General features: G+C 31.2%; 1 protein-coding gene across 1 annotated transcript in view; it reads right to left on the bottom strand.

Moving 5' to 3' along the window:
- Window positions 1–26403, bottom strand: part of LOC145276713 (DET1 homolog) — a 361408-nt gene that overhangs the window by 103713 nt on the left and 231292 nt on the right. Inside the window, exon 5 of the mRNA XM_080127908.1 lies at window positions 947–2530. Coding sequence (XP_079984034.1) covers window positions 947–2418 — 1472 coding nt within the window. The 5' untranslated portion in view covers window positions 2419–2530. The remainder of the gene's footprint in view (window positions 1–946; window positions 2531–26403) is intronic.

Here is a 26403-nt window from a genome sequence, read left to right as displayed (position 1 = left end):
ATAGGGGAGAGGACTGAAAAGGATGTTTTCAAATGGATTTTCCCATACAACAAAAATCACCTTTTGATAAGGAAGTAGATAATACATTCTTGGTTTCTTTTTGTGTAAAGGTAGTCAAATGAAAATATGAACAAATATATTTGTGAATCCATTGAACAAAAAGAAAAAAGTTAAAATACTGAAAATGCGGTTTTTGACTTTCATTTCCATTCTCTGTGCAAAAATTGTCTGTGGGTAGAACTTTAAAACTAACAAAAGATTATTAGTAAAAGTGATTCTTATTGAGAATTTCTCCTATATTACTAACAAAAATACCAAAAAATGTATATGTACCGGTGACAAAACAAAAATATTATATTCTAAAAAATCATGTAAATTGATCAAGTAATTTTATTTTTAAATAAGAAAATCAAACTTTATGAGTACCAGAAGAGCGTCCATCTTTTCCACCATTTTAAAAAATAAAAAAACAAAACAACAGAGATAATTCAAACATGCGAAATTTATGTTGTAATGCTTACAAATACCCATCAATCATTTAAAAGTAATTTTCTTCATGAAAATAAAACTACTTAATCAATTCACATGATTTTTGGAACATGATAATTTTGTCTCATCATGGGTATGTACATTATACAAATTTTTCTTTACTTTTGCTTTTTGATATAAGGGAGATTCTGCACACGAACCATAAAAGTTATGAAATAAGATATTTTTTCGGTTTTATCAAATTTTAGAGAAAGTTTCTGAAGGAAAAAGAAATGGAAGAAAAATGGAGATTGAAAAAAAATGGAGAAAGTAAAGAAAATAATGCTGTAAAAAATTATAAGTGAGGGAAAAATGAAATAAAAAAAAGAAACATGAAATAAAGAAAATTATTTAAAAAAATAAAATGAAAAAAAAAAAAAAAAGAAAAAGGAAAACAGAGCATTATGGGATTACTTACCTGATAGGGTGATCTCCACAGGCTTTAGGACGTTCCATCATGGAAACCCATTTTTCGTCATAACTAAAAAGAGCAAGATCTAAATAAGGGCTGCTACTGAAAGACTGGGCATTGATAGGTAGTTGGGCCAATAGTCTTTTGACCGCTTCAGTGTGGCCACCAAATTTAGCATTAATGATGGTTTGTTTAAAACGATGCTGCATCTGTCGGGCATGAATATTGCTCGAAGCTGAACAGGTGAATTGCATGTCGCTGTGCAACATGGCATTACGAAACACATCGCAAAAGTTCTCGAAAAGCTCCAAGAGGTTCTCGGACGTATTTTCATAGACGGCTAAAACTTCGGTGGTAATCATGTTATAAACAACAAAGAACGATGGCTGCGAGTTAGGATCTGTCACACGCAGCGTGACAACATCTTCACTCGCATATTTTATCAACAAGTGCTCAGCGTCAATTAACTGCATCTTCCACATTCGTAAGCTCTTGAACTGATCAAAATATTGATAGAATTTACGTAGTTCATACTTACAGTTCATTCCTTTTGCACGGGCATATAAAAATACCAGTAACCTGTGTTTGAGAGAGTTGATGGTTTTTTCAGCCATTGGCCGGATATGGAGAGAATTTGAAGCAGGGTCAAGCCCCAGTCGGAGGATAGTTTCATCATCATCAAAACAGAAACGTCCTACACATCGAACGTCCACAAACTGACCATCCTTTGTTATCTGGAAGATGTGAATGGTTTGCTGTTGCACAGAGAGAACGGCCAGAGTGTCCTTATACAAATAAAGTCCCTGGTTATGTGACAGGAAGATCTTGTCGCATTTGAACTGGCGAGTGTCACACAACAGGCCTGTTTCAAGTTCGACAATGTGGAGAGAGTAGTCCTCCAGGGGCAAGCGCGGATTTGGTGGTACAGACTCATTGTTTCGGTAGATTTCAAAGAACAGCGGTGAGGGCTCTTCTGGAACGTGAATAGCAGAGCCAACAATGACGTACTTACTGTCGTCAGTGAAGAGGCTGCATTCGCGATTCAGTTGCTCGTGGTTTGCTGCCACAACGGTCACCTGCTTCTGGGTGAAGAAGCGATCAAATAATTTGCTGTGCAGGTAGGACAGATGTGGATCATGAACCGAGGATGAATGCTCTCCGCTGAAGTGTTTGAGTAAATCTGCAGCGGCTGCTGGGCCGTTAAATTCGTAGATCTCTAGTGAAGTTTGTGCTGCAGAAAAGGCTATAAAGTAGTGGCCGTCAGGTGAGAACTTCCTCAAGAAACATGGCGGCTTTTCCACATTGACAATCGTAAAGTTCGGGAAAATGTTTGTGTAGAACATGCGCGACTGGTTGAATTGTACACCGGGTCGTCCAATGTTGATCTGACGGTTGAAGATACGATGGACAACATTCTGGTTTGGTATTTTTCGTGGTTTGATATCATCGTTTGTCCATGCAAAATATGTATCAGTCATAGTGCAATCATTTTATGGTCCTTTTAGCTAAGCAGGTGTAACAGTGTCATTTTAGGAGGTTATGCGATAGAATCCACTCTTGGAAGATGTTCAAGTTGACTTTGGACGTTTACTGTAAGCAATAAAAAAAAGAAAACTATTCAGATACAAAATAAAATATTTATGAAATATTAATTTTGTTAGGGTTGAATTTTCTCTATACAAAGGAACATTTATGATATTCAAAGCAAGACTATTCTCATAACACATTAGGTAATCATGCGACTGCAGTCTTTTACTGGAGATGTGAATTGTCTTAGATAATTGACCTATATCAATTAAAAACAGAAGCAAAATTATCTTGTGAGATTAGTTTTTTATGGTTTTGTTTTATGGTATATCAACCCTCTTTAGGTCATTTTATGCCGGATCCAGGAATTTTGGAAAAAAGTTTTCATTTTTTAAGTTCTTTATATCTTCAAATATTTTTTCATGGTGTTTGGTTTGCTTTTTTTTGTTTCATATAGAAAAATTGTTGTTTTTAATTTCGCATAACATGATTGAGTTTTGCAAAGGGAAAGAGAAAACAATAATCTTAATGTTTGGTACATTTTAAATCAGGAAGCCAGTATCTTCAGACAACCTGATCTGGTAACATCATTGAGATTAGTTTAATGTTTTTTTTTGTGTTTTACATATCAATAAAAACCACAATGCACTAATTGATAATTGTGACAATTATCGATAAATTCCTAAAGACATAATTAAATAAACAAAGGCATAAAAAATGGTATTTTTTAAACACTGCTGTCAATATAAAAATAAAACCTTATAAAAGATTGTCATAAAACTTTGATAAAATATAAAAAACAGTATGAACTACTTAAAAAAAAAAAATTAAAGATTAATAATGTTGAAAAAAAAGTTCTCAATAAAATTAAATCTTAACATTTCAGTCTGCTCACAACTCAATCCAAATGTAATCCATGATATAATGCAGAATCTCAGCTGAAATAAATTTGCTTTAAATTCCCTTCCAAAATGAAATTTTCTCTCAACAATAAGAATGAAGAGTTAAACAGCTAAAAAGATCTGTGTTGACTGGAAATCTTGCTATCAGTAAAAGACCGTAAATGTTAGATCTCTTTGCCTTTTATACGAATGACCTTGATTCACACACAATTGTAAAATTCACACATATTTTAAAAGCTACTTGACTCTTCACTCAATAAAAATAAAGAATTAAAAAAAAAAAACAATTGTAAATACAAAACTATAATATAATAAAATTAAAGACTAAACTATCACACAATAAGGATAATAATGTATATATATATTGATTTTAATCAAAGAATCCCCTTCTGTGGCAGACTAGCCGATATCATTAGTAAAAGTATCTGTTGATTGGTTAACATATTGAGACAAAAATACATCCTAAGAAATCACAACTTCATGAGAATGAATAAAAAAAGACAATGTTTCAAAAAAGTCAATGAATAATTCATTAAAACAAAAGAAATCATTTAAAAACAAAAGATTTATTAATTTGAAGATGAGGATTTGGATTATTTGATTTATTTGGACTACTGTTCTCATCTTGAGTGTTATTGTTACGTTTTGGCTGTAGCATAAATGGATAAAGTATTAGGTATAATTCAGAGGTTAGCGACATTCGTTTCTGGGGATTGAAGGTTCAATCCTTAGGTTCAATACTCAGAATACAATTGCGACTTAAGAGTTCTATCCAGTCATGACTTATAGAACAATAACATACTAGTCCCCCCCACACACATCTTTGAAACAGTGCACTGATAATTTCAAATGAAGGTACATTTTTCAATCTAAACGACATCACCTGAGCTTGAATTTTACAGAGTAGAAATTTGGTACTGATCAAATACACCAGCACTGCCATTTCAAACACACTACAGAACAACACTCTTAATAGTTAAGGATCATAGAAAGTGACAATGGTTTGATATTGAGGATTGTACAATCTCCAGAAGCATCCATTACATATTGAGGTAGTTCACAGGTTTTTTTGTTTTTGGAGACGACTGACTTGTAAAACCTGTTGACGCCCACCCCCCTCACTCTTTATAACAGCTTTCTTAACTCTTTCATGGTGAACATGTCTTCTCTCATATTCATGCACACAAATATGTCTCCATCTTGCTCTATTTTAGTACAGTTCTTTAATGGCTGATCAATATTTAATTAGTGGGGTCAAATTTTGTTTACACATAAAAAAAGGAGCGCAATCTTCCTTTACTTACAGGTAGAAGCATTGGAGAGGGAAGGGTTACCCTTTTTTAATTAAAAATACTCTGACTTTTCATTTATTTCTTCACCATCTCTTTATCGCATCACTCACCATGTGACACACTACATAAGCAGACGAACGAAATAGTAAACGAAACTATTAACAGTCGTTAAATGATTACATTAGCAAGCAGAAGAATAGAAGAAAAAGAAGTCTACCACCACAACTGCACATGACACCAGCTGTCGTTGGAGTTAAACTAGAAAACGACATATTTGATAATGGCCAGCTGTTACAGGACTAACCTAGCGCTTGCCAATGAGAGAACCTTACAAAGTTTTTATTTATATATTTTATGCAAAGGAAGAATGACAGAAGGAAAGAAAAAAAGATAAAATTTTTGTCTCTCTCACCTCTTGTGATGAGTTTGTGAGAATCTAGCTCCCCCCCAAAAAGGATGATCTGAATGAATGCAAAACAAGCTGAGTATACGAGGTCCTCCTTCACAGGTGAAAAATTTACTTTCACCATGACTAATGTTTATACAAAATTTACCCCCCCCCCTAAAAAAAAAAAAAAAAAAAATCTCCAAAGCACGACTATTGAGAAAATTGTGCACAAATGAATGGATGAATGATTTGGGAGTAATTTTACCTCAGTAATGCTTTTTAGGTGGTCAACCAAAGTTATCTCGGAAAATTTGTTCTGGCAAAAATTTACTTTCACCATGACTAATGTTCGTGCAAATTAAAAAAAAAAAAATCCAAGGTGTGGTTATTGAGAAAAGTGTGAACAAATGAACAGATGAACAGAAGTGAATGACTAGGTCCAATCAACCATGATTGTTCCTCTCAGCATTCCTCCAATGATTGCCAATAAACTCATCACCCAAGGGAAGAGGTATTGCCTTGAATGATAACCTAAGACCATCCAAAACATACTGCACTTTGATCCTGACCTGAACGCCAAAGCAATTAAAACAACTAATTATTTATACAGGATAAGATATAAGTATAATTATATCCATACATTTTCTTTTACAGGTGATTTAGTTAAGCTATTTATAAAAATGACAGCAGTTGTACTTGTGGAAATAGTTAAGGCACATAGAAAGTGACAATGGTTTAATTGTATAATCTCCAGAAGAACTGAAAATACATGGGAACCCACTTTTCTAATTTTGACTTGGTTAGATGCCAATGTGCTTGAGGTTCACCAAAACAGTTTACAGGTGTTAAAGGAAGCATTTCTATTTTTTTTAAGGGAACTCCCAATAAATTTCTGAATGGGTAATAGATACCTTTGCAGCAAGAGTAAATAAAAAAAAAAATGAATGCTAAAAGGAAATGCTATCCATCTTGAACACATCAGCTTATGTGAAAATAACTTTTTTAACACTTTTATTGCCTGATAATGCTCTATTAGAATAGAGCTGAGAAAACTAATTATTTTGTAAATTCAATTCCTATTTTTGTTTTAGAATTGGATATTTCAAAATAGCAACACATGGCTAGCAATCAACATCAGAATGTTTTAGCTTTTATTTAAATGTTTTGTATTAGACAACGTTTCTGTCAATGTAAACCATTTAAAAATAAATTATAAAAGACAATACAATTATTGCTAACGTCCTTATTAATAAATCTACATTGCACCATCTTTCACATTTGATTCTCTTACATATTATTTCTTGCAAATTACAATAGGTTACAATCTTTTGCTTCCATTTAAGCATTTAGAATATTTTTTTTATCTTTGTAATAAGATTATTAAATGTTATATCTAAAATCTGAATGAATTTGAGAAAAAAACTTTTTAATAGAATGTATTGTTAGAGATAGGATTAAGAAAAAGAGAAAATATAAAGAAAAAAGGGAAATGGAAAGAAATTGAATAAAAAACAGAAAAGAAAAAAAAATGAGACAACTATAAAATGAAAAGAAAAACAAAAATGTAAAAAATGTTGAAAATAGAGAATGTAATTAAAACAATGCTGAAATAATGAAATAAGGTAAAATGTGAAGAAAAAAATGCAAAGAAAAAATGCAAAGAAAAAAATGTAATAAAAAAATGCAATAAAAAATTGTAATTAAAGAAATGAAAGACGTGAGAGAAAACAAATGAAAAGTGAAAAAAATGAAAAAGGAAAAAAAATGAAAAAATGAATAGGAAAAAAAAAATGAAAAGGAAAAAATTAGAGAAAAAAGAAAAAAGAGGGAAAATGGAAAAAATGTAGAAAAAAAAAAGGAACAGAAAAATGGAGAAAAGAAAAAAAGAAATGAGTAAATGCTTACAAGAAAAATAAAAATCACAATGAAAAAACAACAAACAAGAAAATACTGAGAAAAAAGAAAATTAGTTTTAATAGTATACTAAATATTGCAAACGTTTTCTTGCTAAAATGCAAACAGGCCAAGCTAAATTCAGACAAAAATATGTTAGAGATTTTGTTAATGAAATCAAATAAGCAGCTGTTGCTTGATATGCAGCTTGAGTTCAAAGGAGAAAAAAAAACATTTTGTTTAATGGAAAGCGAAATATGAACATTCAAGTGTCTTGCACATTTTATTCAAAAATTAATATTCTGCATTCAAATTGTTGTCAATATCCAAAAATTGGTAGAATCAAGATTGGTTTTGGGTATCAATTTTGATTTAAACAAATTCTATCAAGTATTTAAAATAAAAATTTTTAAGGATAGAAGAACGATTTCTTTTTATAACAATGAAAAACAAAAACCAATGAAACGGAATCGTGATTACAATCAATATGCATTTTTTAAATTTTGGTGATTTTCTAATTTATAAAATTTACATTCTCGATATCTGTTCATGGAAATTAATTCAAAAATAGAAATAAACATCGTTAATAGCTAGAATATCTTCTGCAGACACTTTTTCACCTTTTAATTAGGTATTCCAAACTAGCTTAGTTTAGGATGCGAAAACTGGTAAATAAAGTTAAATTTCCCTTAACTTCAACTTGCGATATCTCGTTTATTTTTTTGGTTATATTGATAAAGTTTTGATTTAAATAAAAAATAATCTTTTTGCTTTATAGATATATAATTCTTTTTTTTGTGTGTCTTTAATAGTTTTTTTTTCCAGGCTACTTCAAGTTATGTCACTAATTTTGGTGAACACCACTTATCTTAGGGAAGAACTTTAATTTTTGCTTATTGCCAGTCATGGCCATATTTCTCTCCTCAAAGTTTGAAAAGGTCTGGAACCTTTTTAATTTTTGTATTTAAATTTTTCTTGTCCGACGAAATCAAACATAATTGAAACAGTCTGTACATCATAGCAAAATATGACTGTATTTACATAAAGAATAAAAAATTTGTGCTCTCTTTGATTGAACACTATCAACGACCCTTGTTGAAATTCAATTATTCTTAATTTTTGGATATCTTCCTACCTGAAATATGAATATAAAATATGTGTGTGTGTGTGTGAGTTGGCATGTGTGCAAAAGTCTACCAAATTCTTCTCTGAATATTTGGTCTACAGAGTTTAAATTTCATATCTAGAGTATTTGGACCTGTAGCACACTTTCGATTCGGTTTTCAGCCAATAAAATAGCTTCTGAGGAGTCAAAATTGAAAATAAAACACTGACCTTGGTCTAGTGTAAACCAACTACACCAATATTTTTTTCTGTGCATGCGCTAATTAAAATTAATAGGTTAAGCAATTAATTTTATATTTTTTGCAGTTCTTGTACATTGATTTAGATCATATAGTAACGAATAATGTTGAATATGTTTTGGTTTCGATTTTAGCTGATGGCACTCAATTTTTTTTTTTTTTTTTTTTTTTTTTTTTTTTTTAAATCGCTACTATATATTAGGTACAATACAATAATCTATAGAGAATTGGCTCTTACAATGATGAATACAAAATCTGCATCAATTAAAATATTATATTTACGCATATTTTATAACTGAGCAATGCCAGGCGGCTTACTAGTTAATAATAATATGGCTGAAAACAAAACAAATAAGTACAATCCATATATATATAAAGTAGTAGTGTTCGTGTGTGTGTGCACGCCTGTGTGTACAACTCTCCTAAAGCATATTGTCCCCCACCTAGGGATGGTGCACACTATATACATAAAGTAATAGCATTCGTGTATGCATGTGTCTGTGCGTACAACTCTCCTACAGCCTATACCATTGGACCGAAAAATAAAAAATTTATTATTATATTGATTATTTATTTTGTTAGACCTTAATTAGGGGTTTTATTCAAATATTAGTAATCTTAAAATCAGAATGAAAAAGTTTTTTTTTTTTGCAGAAAGTTCAGGATGCCATGAAAAATAAGAAAAAAATGATAAATTTATCAAATCAAATTTATTGACTAAAAAAATACAAAGAAATAGCAAAATGCAATAAGCCACGTAAAAAACATGTCGACGATCCATCTACAGTCTGAATATTTGTTCAAAACAACTCCAAACGTGCATATGGTAGGCATAATCGCAGCCTCGTCTGCTAGATAATATGGGGCAGAAACATGAACAGAGCACGTTATTTCACATCAACACAAAAGTGATGATGAATATTCTTATATGATACATGTTAATCGCATTGATCTGTTCGAAGGTTCGGAAATTCTACAAAAAACTTTAAATTTTCCTTTTTTATAACAAATAGACATTTTTTATATGAAGTTAATTGTTCCATTTTAATGTTACATGTTTGCTTTATGACATGAATGCTTTGCATAATTTAATGCTGAAACAATTCATGAAAGGCAAAAGTCGCATATCATTTGCAATCATATCACAGAACATGAGATCACAAAACCATTTGCAGATTCTATAGTCGACATGAATAACGATTATGATTCTCATCAAAACTTTCAAGCATTAAAATGTTTATAAAATAAACATTTTAATGCTATTTTGGTTACATAATCTAAATGAATAAAGGTATTAAGTTCACAATTGTCTACAATTTTCATGCTATGCGTTTTATAATTACATTGGATTATTTTTCACTTTAATATTCAATAAATACTGAAAGCATAATACATTGATTAAAAGAAAGGAAACTTTTTTAACCTCCATTTTAAAAAGGTAAACTTAGAACGCATTTCCTAAGACGCCAATCTTCCTCACTTCTTTCGTTTTCAAACGTAAATTAGGTTTTAGTTAAATGGGGGGAAAAGATAGATGTTGATAAGACCAATACAATAACACCCAATTTATTGCAGGAGAACAGGTTCTTATCTATTCACGGGCAATGCCAGATATTTATGCTAATCAATATCAATAAAAGGAAAACTTTTTGATTTGGGGTTTATATCTATTTGGAGGTTAGAGTTGAAATTAATTTTTGGACAGTAGATTGAAAATTAGTCTGAAACCCTGGTTGAATATAAGGGATTATTTTTTTTTATCAAAATGCACGGAAGTATACATAAAATACAAACCATATTTTAAGACCAAGCAGAATCTATTTAGAGTTGCAATGAAAAAAAAAAAGGCACAGGTCAAGAAAAAGAAGTTGCATTAAAGCGATATTTAAAAATAAATGTTTAAATTTCAATGCTATCTTTCGTGGGTAAAGTTTGGCCATGTGGTGTGTTCCTTGCTAATGGAGTCAGAGATGGCTTCGTGGCCGGGTTTGAATCTCCCGACCGGCTGTAATCATGGCATCCTTCACTGATGATTCCCGAAAGGATGAAACACTAGTGTCTGTGGGTATTTAAAATAATTATGACAATAATAATTATATATAAACTTTGCAGAATATCTATCTTTTCATAAAAAGAACTGAGTCCTCTAATTTTTCAATATCGTAATGTCTAAAACAAAAATATCCAATTAAGCGATATAATTTCCTTCATTATCATTAGTGAATTTAAACTGCCTGTAAGATGTTTTTTTTAAATGGCCACTACAATTTTAATCCGAGTTAATGTATTCCTGTGTAGCACAATTTTGAACGAATAAGGAGAAAAATCAATGAAAAAGGAAGACAGGCAAATATAGATTGCCAGAATAGATTACAAACCAACACGGTAGAACATCAATAATAGAAAGTGTCGAAAAATGAAAATGTGTTCGCAATTATTCTTGGTGAGTCTGCATCCTATTTTATAAAATCTGTAAACTTTTTTTTATTTCTTTTTTTTAAATCTATTCAAGATTGTGGAAAGTTAATATTTAAAATGCTGGTTCATAATAGAATGATTATTCAAACATGGAATCTATATGCACACGTGTATTTAGGAATGCAGCCATATTTTATTTTATTTTCCCCCCACGTTACGATAGATTTATTCAAGAAAAATTCCAAAGATAATCTATATATATAAAAGCGAAAATGTATGTATGCATGTTTGTGTGTCTGCTAAAAACTTTTGACCGACGGAACAAAAATTCACAAACTTGGTCTCATATGAAAGCCCCACCCTCTGGACGACAAATATCGAAAAATTGGCCCAAAAGGACCATCAGAAGTGGGTCAACTGATCGATTTTCTGTAGGGGGGGGGGGCAAAAAAGTGACATTTTAATGTTAAACATTACATATTTTTAAATCGATTTATAACTGCCCCCCAAAATATGGGCGGCAACTCTTCTACATAAAATGTACACGGGGCTGTTTATTTTGGGTCAACTTGTATTTAAAACCCGCTGAGTCATGTCACGTGATCTTGACGTCAGCAAGCTGTAATGTAAAACATTGTTATCGGTAACATTTTTTTTAACCCTCACACAAGCTAAACTATGAACTTATACGCTATGACAACGTTACCAAAGTTATTAGCACGTTAAAAATAGTTAGATACGATAGTTAAATGAAAAATAACAAGCCAAAAATGTGAAGTAAAAAAAAAATACACTTACAAAAAATATTAACGATCAAAGTTTTTACAAAAAAAACCAGCCAGATGCCATTTTCTTTTTTAGTAAAACTCTTTAGAGTAAGGAAGACGGAGAGTGAGAGAGAGATGTTAACTTTTCACCCCAAAATCAACAATTTTCGACAGGGGGGGGGTCAACAACGCATGCGTCAGATTACGTCGTGACCTGATTTACTTTAAATAGTTGAAAAACTGAACAAATTTCATATACGTCGCTTTAGCTCAGGTGGTTAAGGCCTTGGTTCATTATCTAAACGTTTTGGGTTCGAATCGTGGTGTGAGATGGGTTTTCTTTTTCGATTTTTTAAATTTAAATATTGAACCCTTTATTATTTAAGCCATTTTTCACGTAATGTTCGTTTTCCTGTTTTTTTTTGTTTTTTTTACTTCGCTTATTCTTAGCGAACCCCCCCCCCCCAAATTTTTTTTTTATATCAAAACAGGCTTATTTAAGCCATTTTTCACGTGTTTGTTTTTCTGTTTTCATCGTTCGTTTGCCTTACGTTAGTTTTTTTTTTTATGTCTTGATTACCCCCCCCCCCGGCTTAATTAAAACGTTGTTTTCTTTTCTTACTTCGCTTATAACAATGCTTACATTGTCATCGTAACGCTCGACGACTTTCAAACATCTTTCACTTCTGGCTGGCCGATTTTTAGTGTTGGGACGATTCCTAATTTTTATACGATTCCGATTCCAGGAAAATATTGATTAACGATTCCGATACCAAGTATGATTCCGATTCCTAGGGAATTATTGTTTTGAAATATACCAGGTAGTTTTATACTTATGGTCGGTAGTTCCCAAATATGTTCCCTAACTTTGGAAGAGATATTTTATGTCTACACCGTCATGTTTTGGTTTAAATAAAATTATTATATAGTAAACTAAACGGAAAAATTAGCAAAATTTATTTTAGAGAAAATTTATTTCACTTAATTGGAATACAGAAAAAAAAAACTCCAAGAAAATAGAATTTATCCTTCAGAGCAAAAACAAATAAAATAGAATTTATATAACAGAACAAAAACAAGAAAATTAGAGAATACGGGTTTGTATTACTGTACACATAGATTCGAAAAAGTTGTCAAAAAACAAATATATAACAAATAAATGTTATCAAAGGCAAGATAAGTTACTTTTGTACCAAACTGGATATATTTTTTTGTGTTTTTATTCAATGTAACATATTTATTCAGCTCGAAAAACATACAGTGTTTACCGATGTATTCGAAAATTCAAGATGGCGTTTCACACCCTCTTTAACACCGTAAGTATGGAAAAAGGTGTTATAAATAAAAAACTATACAAAATACTATTAAAAACCCGCCGAATATATGTCAACCTATGTGACGGTAACATATATTGAGCGAGTTTTTAACAGTATTTTATCCGGTTTTTTATTTATAACATCTTTTCCCACACTTACCGTGTTAAAGAGAGAATAAGACGCCATCTTGAATGTTCCAATACATCGGTAAACACTGTGTGGTTTTCGAGCTGAATAAACATGTTACATTGAATAAAAACACGAAAAATATATCCAGTTTGGTAGAAAAGTAACTTATCTTGCCTTTGATAACATTTATTTGTTATATATTTGGTTTTTGACAACTTTTTCGAATCTATGTGTACAGTAATACAAACCCATAAGGGGTTTAGCCAAACTAATTTTGAAATAGGGTATATCAAAGGAACACATATAAAAATGATACCACTATAAAAAACAAATAAAATACTAGATAAAATTGAGCAAACATAATTACCAAAATTACAGAAAAAGATTTAAAAAAAAAAAAAAATGGTGAAGTTTGTTGAGTGAAATGAATTATTGAAAGAAAATTAAGTGAACTATTAGAAATGTTAAATAAAAAAAATGTCACATTTCAATATTTTTTTAATAATTAAATTCTCAGGGTTGTCGAAATTAAAACTTAAGTGATTTTTTTTATTAGACTTCTTTCGAAGCTTGTTGCCTTGAAAAATACATTTAAAACCCTGTTTTTTTTAAAAAATAAATTGAAAAATAAACTCAATTAAAAAAATTTAATTGATAATTGAAACTTTAAAAACATATTAAACATTGAAAAATTACTTCTCACAAATTAACGTCCAATAAAGTAGATCCAGTCTTCATACAGGAATTCGGTTATAATAAATATATCTTTCCCAAACTTAAAAATTAAATCTTTTTTTTTTTTTTTTTGGAGAGAGAGAGTGCTTTAAAATCGTCGGGGAGTGCTGCCTAAAATTTTAAAGAAGTAAATTAAATTTTAGGAGTTTAGTGTCTTTCAAAGACGGTTATCATAATTTATTATCATCATTTAATTTCCTTTTTTTCCTCCCCCACACCTTTCCATGTGGTTCAGCAGTTAACCAGTGCTCCTGTTGCTGTCAGTCAGCTATCTTTACCTAAGTTTTAATTTCTAGTTGAAAGAATTTTTCATGAATAGAATCAGCATTTTTAAAAATTATTTTTTTAGTTGTATATATTGTATTTACTCTTTGAAGTTAAGGAGGGTTAAAAAAAAATTGGTGACACCTAGATGGTGACGTAGGCAAAAAAAAAAAAAGACACTGCGATTTCGACCCTCACTAATAAAACTGCTCTGAGTGACTAGTTGGTAATTTTTTGTTCCTTTTCTTTTTTATTTTGCTCCTCCAATTTATTTGGATGCTTCATAGTTAAATGTTTTAACATGTTGGTTGTGGTCATGTTAGATAGTTTTATTCCTCGCGATATTTTAATTTGACAGACTTTGCAAATGGCTTTCAACTCATCATCTTCATCAACTTCAAAAGGTTTCCATGCAAGACTTTTTTTGGACTTTGGGCCATCTTAGAAAATTCAGTATATCTGTAAACAAATAATTTACTATTAAATTTTGTTTTAAAGCTAGTCACTTATTTGGATTAATTGAAAATAATCCGCTAAAAAAGACAAAGAAAAAAATATAAAGGAATGGGGCGGTAAATTGTACCAACCGGTAGTTAACAAAAAAAAATTATAGAATGTAATTTTTGAAACCAATGTATAAAAGTTTACATAAGGAAATGCAAATATGCCTTTTCTTTTGAATTTTTTTTTTGGTTAACTGTGTTCAATTCACACATGGTTGATGCGGCTCAATATTGCTAAACTATAAGTCTTAAGTAAAATTCTATTTATAAATACTTTTTAAAATGAAATTATTTAATTAATCGTAAATATTATTTAGACATAAAAATTAATTGATTACAAAACGTTTTTAAAATATATTAATTTCTTTTTCGTTCGGCAAAAAACTGCGCAAAACACTTTTAATTTTCAATTTAAAATTCTAGAAAAAAGATTATATTATTCTGTTTTTAATATAATCAAATTCAGGGTTTTATCTTTCTGGAGAAAAAAAAAAAAATAATGGATTTTATTTCAATGTAATTAAAAGAAAAACTTGACTGAATTGAATTAATTACCCTTAAATTAACGAAGGGGTTATTTAATAACTTTAGGTTTGGAAGAGATATGTATGGGGTCGATTTTTTTGAAACTTCAAAAGAAGCCGACTACTGTCAAAACTTTGCGAAATAATATGTGATCAATTTCATTTTAGTAATATTTCTTTCAAAAGCCTTCTTTTAAAAAAAGAAAAAGTATATTGTTCTATTAAACCTTTTACTGTTTAAATAATTTGACTTTGCTCGTTTTATTTTAAGAAAATATAAGTTGAAAAAGCTTTTTTTTAAAACGATGCGATTCCGATACCTCCCAAAATACACGATTCTTACGATTAACGATTCCGATTAATCGTCCCACCACTACCGATTTTATTTTCAAACTTCACCTCAGGGCTTCCGCTTCGATCCCCCCCCCCCGGTTTCTTTTTTATTTAAGACCACACACACTTACAAACACCTCGGCAACGCTGGGTACCCCTCGCTAGTATATTATAAAAGTAAAATGTATATTTTCAAAAGTTATTACAAAGATTGTATTAAAGTTATTATTGGTGAGCTTGTCATGTTTATTTGCAGTGAAATATAAATTAAAACTTCCAAATAACTTGATATATTCTAATTTATATATATATATATATATATATATATATATATAAACTCAAATGACCTTGTAACGGGTGCTGTAACCAACATTTACAACTTCCACTTGTGCATGCGTACATAAACAAATAATCAACGCGACAATAAAACATTGTTTTACTGTGCACGTTTTCAGCATCCCAATTGTTTTTTTTCCGCATTGAAATTATCCAAATAAACAATTGTTAATACTTTCTGCATTTTTTTTTACATCGTTCATTTCTGTATTACGTTTATGTTAATACAATTTTCTTACAAATAAATTTACTTTAAGCCATTGACAACCATAAGAGCATTTTACAACGGTGATTTACTCACCGACTTCATTTTTTTTTTTTTAATTATTCTCCATTTTTTAATACACCTTTCTTAAAAAACATTCATGCATTTTTTTCTACACTACCAACATGAATAACCCCGAAAATATTTTTTTAATTTGCGTTATAAACAAATAACGCGACAATAAAACGTATTGTCTTACTGTATACGTTTTCAACGTCCCAATGTTTTTTTTTTTTCACGTTTAAATTAAAAGATACACCAAAATTTGAATTTAACTTTAAGTATTATGGTATCTGTTCAGTGCACATTTACCTATAAGCATGGCAAACCACTTATAATTCAATGGCTGTAAGTTTTCAAAAATAAAAAATTATAAACAGAACGACTCATAGAAATCTATATTCTTTTTTCATTTTCATATACTTTCATAGAAATGTTTCTGTAATGTCACAAAAAACTATTTTTTTTATGATGTCACAAGTGTCATGCTTATATATTAATTCCATAGCTAATATAACATACTGACCCAACAGGTCACAGGTAGTCTAGTATTATATATATATATATATATATATATATATAATGGACCCCCCCCACACACACGGTGTCCCGTCTTTAGGCAATTTTATAAATTCATTAAAATAGTTTAAGTATTATCAAATTAAAGCTTTTTGCAGTAGGTATTATAATTTTCATATCCAATTTTATTTTAATTTCAGAAATAATAATAAAAAAAAAGAAAAGAAATTATTTCTAACCTATAGAGGATTATATGTAATTGTGTTGTGTCAAACAAGATGCTACTCATTTCCCTTCATAATGCCCCTGTAACTTATGTCCCCGATAGTAGCCCCCTACTTCAAAGTGGCACTGTGCCTTGTTTGGGGTGAAAATTGAATAAAAAATAAAAAACATTTTTAAAATGATCATTTCATAAAAATTCATTCTTGATAAAAGAAGACAGATTTGACCGAACACGTTTTCTTCAGTCAAAAAAGTTTATGAACTATTCGTTATTTCGTGTTTGTTTCTGTTTTAAGACAAAGAACATTGTTATGAAGTTATATTTTCAGAAATCTATTTTCATATACGATTATAAGTTCCTTGTGTTTGCTTTACTCTTGTCGATATTGGCTATTTACACAGTTGTTTTTTATAAAAACATTGCCCGATTTTAAAAGTTAATGAATTTCTTTTTTTGATCTTTATGGAATTATTGGGTGTAAATGACTTTCCAAACATTTATTTTAATACATATAATCTGTAAGAATTTTAAAATCAGAAATGATTTTGTTTTTGACATTTTAAATTCTTCCAAATTCCTTTCAAATTTTGAAGAGTCATTTTATTTTTTCAACTATTCATAAAATGACATGTATATGAAGAAACTGAAATGCATTATGGTTTATAAACTACTTAATTATATTGAATGCGATTTTTTAAAAGTTTTAAATTGAAATACCTATGAAATAATTTGGTGTTCAAACGTATTTCGATAAAAATTCAAATTTAATCGATGCTTCTAACACGGAAATACTATCCTGAATTTCAAATCGCGTTGCCAAACCCATTCTTCCGGCATTTCAAAAACAACGTCTCAAATAACAGCACACGGACTCTTCATTAACCTTTTTTCCTTCAACTGAACATCATAAGGAAAAAAAGAAAAAATTTTTTTTTTTAATTCTGATGAAGAAGTATAACTCTAAAATATATTAATTTTAAGCAAGTATATACTTGCTTATTTTCATTTGCATTGTAATTTGGCTTTCAAACGTATTTCGATTTAAAATTCAAATTTAATCAACGCTTCTAATACAGAAAACACTACCCTGAATTTAGAAAAGTTATTTTTGGTACTTCCCACTATCGCATTTTTATTTCAATAAATAATCGATATACAAAAAATAAACAAATGTGTAAGAAGAATCACACAAACATGCAGGAAGTGGTCACACTAGTTTATTAATATAAACTCGTCAGCTTAATATTCACAAGCAACATGAATTGGGACAAATACACTGAGGGCATTGCTAAATCTGCTGCAAAGAAGATGGGCTCCATTTACTATGCTAGAAAATTATTCACACCCAAGAGTGTTCTATACCACTACAAAGCTACCATTCACTTATACATGACGCATTGCTAGTGCATCTATCACTAGTTTCGCACTCTTAGACAGGGTCCCGAAAAAAGTCTCAAATCTAATATGCCCCACACTATTGCATCCATGTGGCTGTCTTACAATTACTTTAATGGAATGTGATCTAATGAACTCATAGCACTTGTGCCCCCTTGATGTACATACTCCCAACTAACCTGAAAAGCAGCAAAATCCCACCTCTTCACAGTAGTGATCTTTACTCGAATAGTTTTTCTTCCCTCAAGCTGCTATACTTTGAAATTCCCACTGTTTCCTGACTACTAATATGCAGAAGTTTAAACATAATATGAACAAACATTTTAACAGAAGAGTCGGGAGTTGAGCAGTAAAATGTTTGTTCATATTATGCATGTTAGCAGGGCATATTGTCACATAGATGTAAAGGGTTACTATCTAACAGAAGAGTCGGGAGTTGAGCAGTAGATAGTAACCCTTTACATCTATGTGACAATATGCCCTGTTTGGGGTGTACAAGAGCAAAGAAGAAAAAAAAATAAATATATATATATATATATATATATATATATATATATATATATATATATATATATATATAGAGAGAGAGAGAGAGAGAGAGATAGATAGTTATAAAAGCTTCATTTTTATTTTTGCAATTAGAAAAGAAAAAATTAATTTATAAATTCATATAATTAATGTTACCAACACCACTATTGCAATTGCCTTAAAAAAAAAAAAAAAAAAGAACTATAATTTGACTACTATTTAACGTCAATACGAAAACTACTGAAAGTTAATGAAGTCAATTTTTTAATCAACTGAAGTCCTAATAATCAAAGAACAACATACAAAAAGATCTGATAAATGTTTTAATGATAAAAGATTAAACTAATTAACCCCGATTGCAAAAGTTTGTCCCTCGAGATCAAAGTGATTTTGATTCACTAAATGAGCTGAAGGATCAGCGAAATACAATTTTCTTTTCAATTAATTTCATGTAGTAGAAGTTCAATTTGAACAGATACATCATCAGCAATGCACATGAAAATAACTTGGATAAGCATTGCTAATTAATATTTATCACGTTGGCACACCTGTGATCATCCGTTGGCCAAGTGTAGCTGCCGCTTATAAGCATTTTCTAATGTAGGTAAAAGTAAACAATAGAAATAGACTTCATATTATTCGGACTGCTGTTCTCATCTTGAGTGTTATTCACACGTTTCAGTTGATGTAACCTCCGACATTTTCCAAATGTATTTTGTTGAACTCGGGAATCTTGGTCCAACTTCTGAAATTTTTGATTTGAAATTTTGTGATGATTCCAGAGTTCGACAAGATATGCATGGAGAAGGTCAGAGTTACATCGGTTGAAGCATTGTGTGAATAACATTCAAGATGAAAACAGTAGTTTGAATAATTTTTTTTTTTTTTTTATTACATTTTCACCCCAAACAAGGCAAATTGCCACTTTGGTGTAGGGGCTACTATCAGGGGCAACAACTACTGGGGTACTATGTAGGGATTTGGGCAGCAAGGTTTCGGTTCACGTTACACTTGAACTTCTGCACGTCAGTACTGTTGGGGAAGCAGGGACCTGGAATGGAATTCCAGAGTCTTGCGGTTCTGGGGAAGAAACTATTGGAGTAAAAAGATCTTTTACATCTAGGGATCTCTACAGTGTGGGGGTGGGATCTAGTAGCCTGTCGGGTTTGTCGAGGGTGCTCGCGTCGTGGGGGCACAAGTGATTGCAGTTCGTCAGAGCATTCACCACTAAAATACTTGTAGAAAAGGCAGAGGGATGCAACATTTCGTCGATGGGACAGAGGCTGAAGCTTAGATGCAAGTTCAGGGCCTATCAGGTTTGCGACTCTCTTTTGAACCTTGTCAAGGAGCGAGAGACTAGTAGCAGATGCACCAGCCCAGATGTGGCAGCAATACTCCATACATGGGCGAATGGTGGCCTTATAGAGGTACAGGATACTTTCGGGTGTTAGTAGTTTTCTAGCACGGTAGAGAGAGCCTACCTTTCTTGCAGCGGCCCTGGCAATGCCTTCAATGTAATTGTTCCAACTCATGTTTCCTGTGAACGTTAGGCCAAGGAGTTTGAAAGATGGACTCTCAGATAAAGAGTCGTTGGCCATTGCTATGGGTGGTAGAGAGGGTTTCTTGTAATTATTGAATGAAACTAGTTTAGTCTTGGCAGCATTGAACGCGACCAACCACTTTTGTCCCCATTCCACTACTGATTGGAGGTCTTCCTCTAGTGTTTCTGCCATTTCTTTAGAAATGTGTTCATTCGTCTTCCTGTCGTGTCTGCCATAGAGTGTAGTGTTATCAGCATATATACCCATCTCAGAGGCAATGTTGTCGGGGAGGTCATTTATGAATATCAGGAACAATAGAGGTCCAAGGATAGAACCCTGGGGCACTCCCGCATTTATATCATATTGTTTAGATGTGCGACCGTCGAGGACTACCTGGATTTTTCTCTTATCTAAGAAGGATTTAATTATGTTAAGTATTCTACCAGTGATACCGTATGATCTGATTTTACTGAGGAGACCCTCATGCCATACCCTGTCAAAAGCCTTAGATATATCTAGAGCTACCGCTCTGCCTTCCCCCGCTTTGTCCAGTGAATGGTATATACGTTCAGAGATCACAGTGAGGATGTCTGCTGCGGAACGGGCTTGTCTAAATCCATATTGTTTGTCAGTCAGTAGTTTAGCATCTGTAAGATGATGGACTAGAGCATGGTTAATTATGGTCTCAAATATTTTGGCAAAAAGTGGGAGGAGGCTAATGGGGCGATAATTTGATGGGTCTGTCCTTTCGCCAGAATTCTTGAATACTGGTACAACAGAAGCAGTTTTCCAACAGCCCGGAAAGCAAGCTTCATTAAGACATTTGTTGTAGAGTTTGGAGAGAACTGGAGCTACTTCGGCTGAGCACTTTTTTAATAGCACAGCTGGGATAAGATCGGGTCCACATGCTTTTGAGGTGTCAAGGTTTTTTATGATAGCATGCACCTGAGCAGGGGTGGTTTTCAGATCGTCTAGTGTGGCATCTGTCCGCATAGGAAAGTCAGGTAGGGGGTGGTTGGAAGGGTCCAGTGTGGAGTTTGAGGCAAACCGACTGGCAATTGAATATGAATTATCGATCCTCATCTCAAAAATTCAGGAATAAAAATCTATCTATAAAAAGGTTTATTGAAAGAAGATAAGGTAGTGTTGAGATGATCGATAGGAATCGATGTTGGAAAACTTTGTTTTCTGATGATAAAAAGATTCTTTTAATGTTTGGTTTGAAACTGTATTTTCCATAGCTGGTACTAATGATAAAATGATTAGCATTTATTGATTTTAAACTATCAGTAAAACTTAAAATCTACAGATCACCCCCCCCCATCTTTACGTTTGTGAAAAAAAAAAAAAAAAAAAAAGATGCACATGTTACATGGGTTTTTATGATGATTTGAAACTAAAATAACTTTATAGCTAAATATTTATTTTTGAAAAGAATCAGAATCTGTAATTGTATGTGAATTAAGAATTCAGAACAGAATCAGGAAAAATACTGGAATCATCCAATCAATAAGTAACAGATATATATATAGAAACAGCAATAAGTAACAAATATATATAGAAACAGCAATAAGTAACAGATATATATAGAAACAGCAATAAGTAACAGATATATATAGAAACAGCAATAAGTAACAGATATATATAGAAACAGCAATAAGTAACAGATATATATAGAAACAGCAATAAGTAACAGATATATATAGAAACAGCAATAAGTAACAGATATATATAGAAACAGCAATAAGTAACAGATATATATAGAAACAGCAATAAGTAACAGATATATATAGAAACAGCAATAACTAACAGATATATATAGAAACAGCAATAAGTAACAGATATATATAGAAACAGCAATAAGTAACAGATATATATAGAAACAGCAATAAGTAACAGATATATATAGAAACAGCAATAAGTAACAGATATATATAGAAACATCAATAAGTAACAGATATATATAGAAACATCAATAAGTAACAGATATATATAGAAACAGCAATAAGTAACAGATATATATATATATAGAAACAGCAATAAGTAACAGATATATATATATATAGAAACAGCAATAAGTCCCAGATATATATATATAGAAACATCAATAAGTCCCAGATATATATATATAGAAACATCAATAAGTAACAGATATATATATATAGAAACATCAATAAGTAACAGATATATATATAGAAACAGCAATAAGTAACAGATATATATATAGAAACAGCAATAAGTAACAGATATATATATATATATATATATATATATATATATATATATATATAGAAACAAGCATGAAAACAATCTATGCACTACATTTGTGTGAAAAAAAAACTCTTAATTGCAAGACATTCTGATTGAACTGAAGAATAAAAAAAAGCTGGTGATAAATGTTAAAGTGCAAACTGGATTTATCATTCTTAAAACTTCTGTCTTTTCAGTATATTTTCCATTCAATCTAGAATTATGGTTGCATCAATGTAGAAACACAATGAACAGTGAAAATATAAAATATTAGACCTAACTGTACTGACATGCAGAAGTTTAAATGTAATATGAAAAGACATATCGCTTGTCTCATTACATAATTCTCTTGTAGATATGATCCCAAATAGGAGGCTCTTACGTCCAAGAGGCAACAGGCCTTGAGGTGAGTCAAGAGAAAAAAAATAGATCTTAATGCAATAAATAGACTTCTGACGTCTACTCTCAATTGTATCACAGCAAGAATGGATGAAATGTTAAGTTTTGATGAAAACAATAAAATTTCAGAGCTGTTAAACAGAAAAAAAAGGATGAAAAAAATAAATAAATAAAAGGTACTAAATTAATAAACTTTCATCAAATAATTTCAAAATCACTACCCCCCCCAAAAAAAATCACCTAATGTTCTTTTCTTGTGATATTTTAACAGAACTAATTATCTTGTTTACCGAAAGAATATTTGCCGATTATGCATTTTATTGAGAGATTACAATAAGGCTGGAAGAAGTATTTATGATTTTGTCACATGTCCACTTGGCATTAAAATAAATGCATGACTCACATCTATATTAATTGATTATATTGAGTGAACATACATCAGCAAGCATAGAAAAAGCATTTGCTCTATTTGCAAGGCTGTCACACCATCTTGAAAATCAGCATTCCTAATTTATAATATGCAAACAACAAAAAAAAAAAAAACTAGAAATAAATATGAACAAAAAACGTTACCTTTAAAACCATATTAAAAAAACTATATATCTATAAAAGATAGAGTGTGTGTATGTGAGAATAACTCTTAACCTATATACTCAACGGATTTTTTATTGAAATTTGCTATATAGGGTATTCAAACACGTGGAAAACTTTTTAATTGATTTTCACCCAGAAAAAAAGGCTGCATGAAAAACTGGTAATTGGGGGGGGGGACTCATCGGATTTTTATCCTGTCAACTGTTTCATGTCTGCACATGCGCGAATTGTTCACATGACAGCTTCTTTATGTTAAGAATAAGTAGATTTGCAAACACTTTTAAAGATCGTGGCAAGCTGACCTAATGGTTATAGTACTTGACTCACTATCTTTTTTGGCTTTGGTTTCGATCTCAGCTCGAGTATTTTTATTTTTTTTTTTTACTTACGAGAAGTGAACTGTTTACAAAAAACATAATACTCACATGCACAAGTCTCAGTTTCTGAATGAATTAAAATATAATATTTATACATATTTTAGGACCAGGCAACACCAAGCCTGCCAGTGTATATACAAGGCCACAGGGAAGACAACAAAAAAAAAAAAAAAAAAAAAAAAAACGTAATCAAAATTCACCCCACGGCAGCAAAACTAAAGCTGGCTTGCCAGGACACTATGTATAAAAATAGTAGGGAAATTTGGGTATATTTTATTGGTTTAAAAATATAGTTTTTTTTTTTACCAATTGTCATAAAATTTTAACCATAGAATAGTATTATAATCTTCAAAATTCACAGTGTACAAGAATTATTTGATACTGGAGATATTCATAATCATACCCTATTTCCAAAAGAGGGGAGATATAACATATGAGAATTTTTGGAATCAAGTCTCCCTTTTTGCTGTTATTTCAGATCATTTGAAATCATAGCAGCAAGTTTTAATCCCTTCTCCATCAAGGCCAGAGGTTTTGGAGAAAATATATGTATATATTAGCTGGACGCCCGGCGTTGTCTAGTTGTACAATATGCTTAAACATGATATTTTAATTTATGCAGATTACATATATATTATTATAGAATCAATCCTCTATTGAATATTATATACTATGAGGAATAATTTGCCAGTGGACTAATTCAAAAAAAAAAATAAATATTTGGCTTGAGGATGAAAGCTCTCTAAAAATCACTTCTGATTAATTTTAGTTTTAAAATATGCAAAAAAAAAAAAAAAAAAAAATGATTTGCAGCGATTTTAAATGCTACCTCTTATGGTAAATTGAACTCATAAGAAAAAATAAAAATAAAAATGGTGAGGTATAACCCAGGCTTGAACAGAGAAACATTCGATCTGTAGTTGAATGCCCTACCACAGACCTATATTTCCAGATGTTAATAATTCAAGTTGCACTTTTTAAAAAAAAATAATTGAAAATTTTATATCTATATCATTAATTGCTAGATGAAAGATAATGTTTTTAAATTGCAACAAAATGTACATTACATAAAATAAATCCAAGGTAATTTTTTGATTCAATTTAAATTAAATTTTTATACCTTACTTTGTAAAATTTATAAAAGTGCACTTTGAAGATAAATAAATTTCAAATTGAATCTTGTACTTTTATTTTTAAAGCCTATAGTAAAAACATTTTGTTTAACTATTTTCATGCCTTGGATGAAATGCTTTTCTAACTTGTATTTATATATTGAAAGGATTTTAAAACTTCCCAGTGCAGAAAAACGCAGCATATGACCAATTCTCCCGAAGAAGCACCTTGATCAAGAAGAACAATAGCATTCCTCAAAAGAGTTGCTCAGCAATGAACCCTTCCATACGAGTAATGATGTAGCTCCTCAAACCAAACCAGACCATATCTCATCTAAATGCACGGCTCTAGCATCTGAATAAGCCTTCACAGTGTTTCAACGTGGCAAGATTTTACCCTTGTGCCAGGTGAGCAAATTGAATGTAGTTGCTGGAGTAAGAAGTAAAAATGTGAGATAATTGGATAGGAGAAAGTGTTAAGGTTGGTTGTTTTTGTTTTACGGCATATCAACCTTTTTCAGGTTATTTAATGCCAAATCTAGTTATTTTGAGGAACGATTTTGAATTGAGTATATATTTTTTTTTAATCAGATTCTATTTAACCCATAGTTGGGACCCTAACAGGTACTACCACTCCGGGTCAGAGTGGACCTGGGAGCAATGGCAATTAAAGGGTGGCTCCACACTCCCCAAAGCCCGCAAGGTGGGGCCTCACCATCGGATATAGTTTTAGGTCATGTTAAGGTTGGAGAAAGACGTAGTCAGTGGGGAGATAAATGTTTAACCATGAGATTGTTGGTTAGTTGAAAACTTTTGTGATTTGCTAGTAATGGGGACAGGGTGTGTGTAGTAGGTAGGGGAGTGAGGATAGTGAGGGGAAGAGGCTAAGGAGTGCGATATCATGGTAGAAAAGAGAATTAGAATTTTTCTGTTTCTAGATAGGTAGGAGACAGAGAGAGAGAGAGAGAGAGAGCAGAAACAAACACTATCAAAATCAACTAATCCATCCTTATTACTTATCAAATAAGTGCATTAACATGAAAGGTTCACAACAAACCACAAAAATAAAATGCAGAAAAACATGGCGTTAAGATGAAATGCATTCTGTTAGATTTAGTTTGGTTGTTTTACAGCGCATCAACTCTTTCCAGGTTATTTAATGCTAAATCCAGTCATTTTGGTAATTTTTTTATGATTCAAGTTCGTTATTTCTTCAAATATTTATTCATAGTGTTTCATTAGGTTGTTTTGTCGATGAAAATTGTTTCTGTTTTTATTATTTTGCAGAACATGACAGTTTTGCAAAGTAAAAAAATAACGTCAATGTTTGGTGCTTGTTTTACAAGTACTTAGATGGAATATACTTCTACAAACTCATAACACTGATGCCCTTTCAATGTAAATATCCTCAAATTAACCCGACAAGCAGCAAAATTCCATGCATTCACCGATGCTAGAGAGCCTTCTATTCTGAAAGTTTCTCTTAGTCTGCTAGATTTTGGAATTTCCTCCCTGTATCCTGCTTTCCATCCTGTACCAACATGCAGAAATCTAAGCAATGTGAAC

The sequence above is a fragment of the Euprymna scolopes genome, chromosome 5 (assembly GCF_053919585.1).
Source record: "Euprymna scolopes isolate OS-2025 chromosome 5, ASM5391958v1, whole genome shotgun sequence".
In the NCBI taxonomy this organism is placed as follows: domain Eukaryota; kingdom Metazoa; phylum Mollusca; class Cephalopoda; order Sepiida; family Sepiolidae; genus Euprymna; species Euprymna scolopes.
This window is presented reverse-complemented; position numbering and strand designations above follow the sequence as displayed.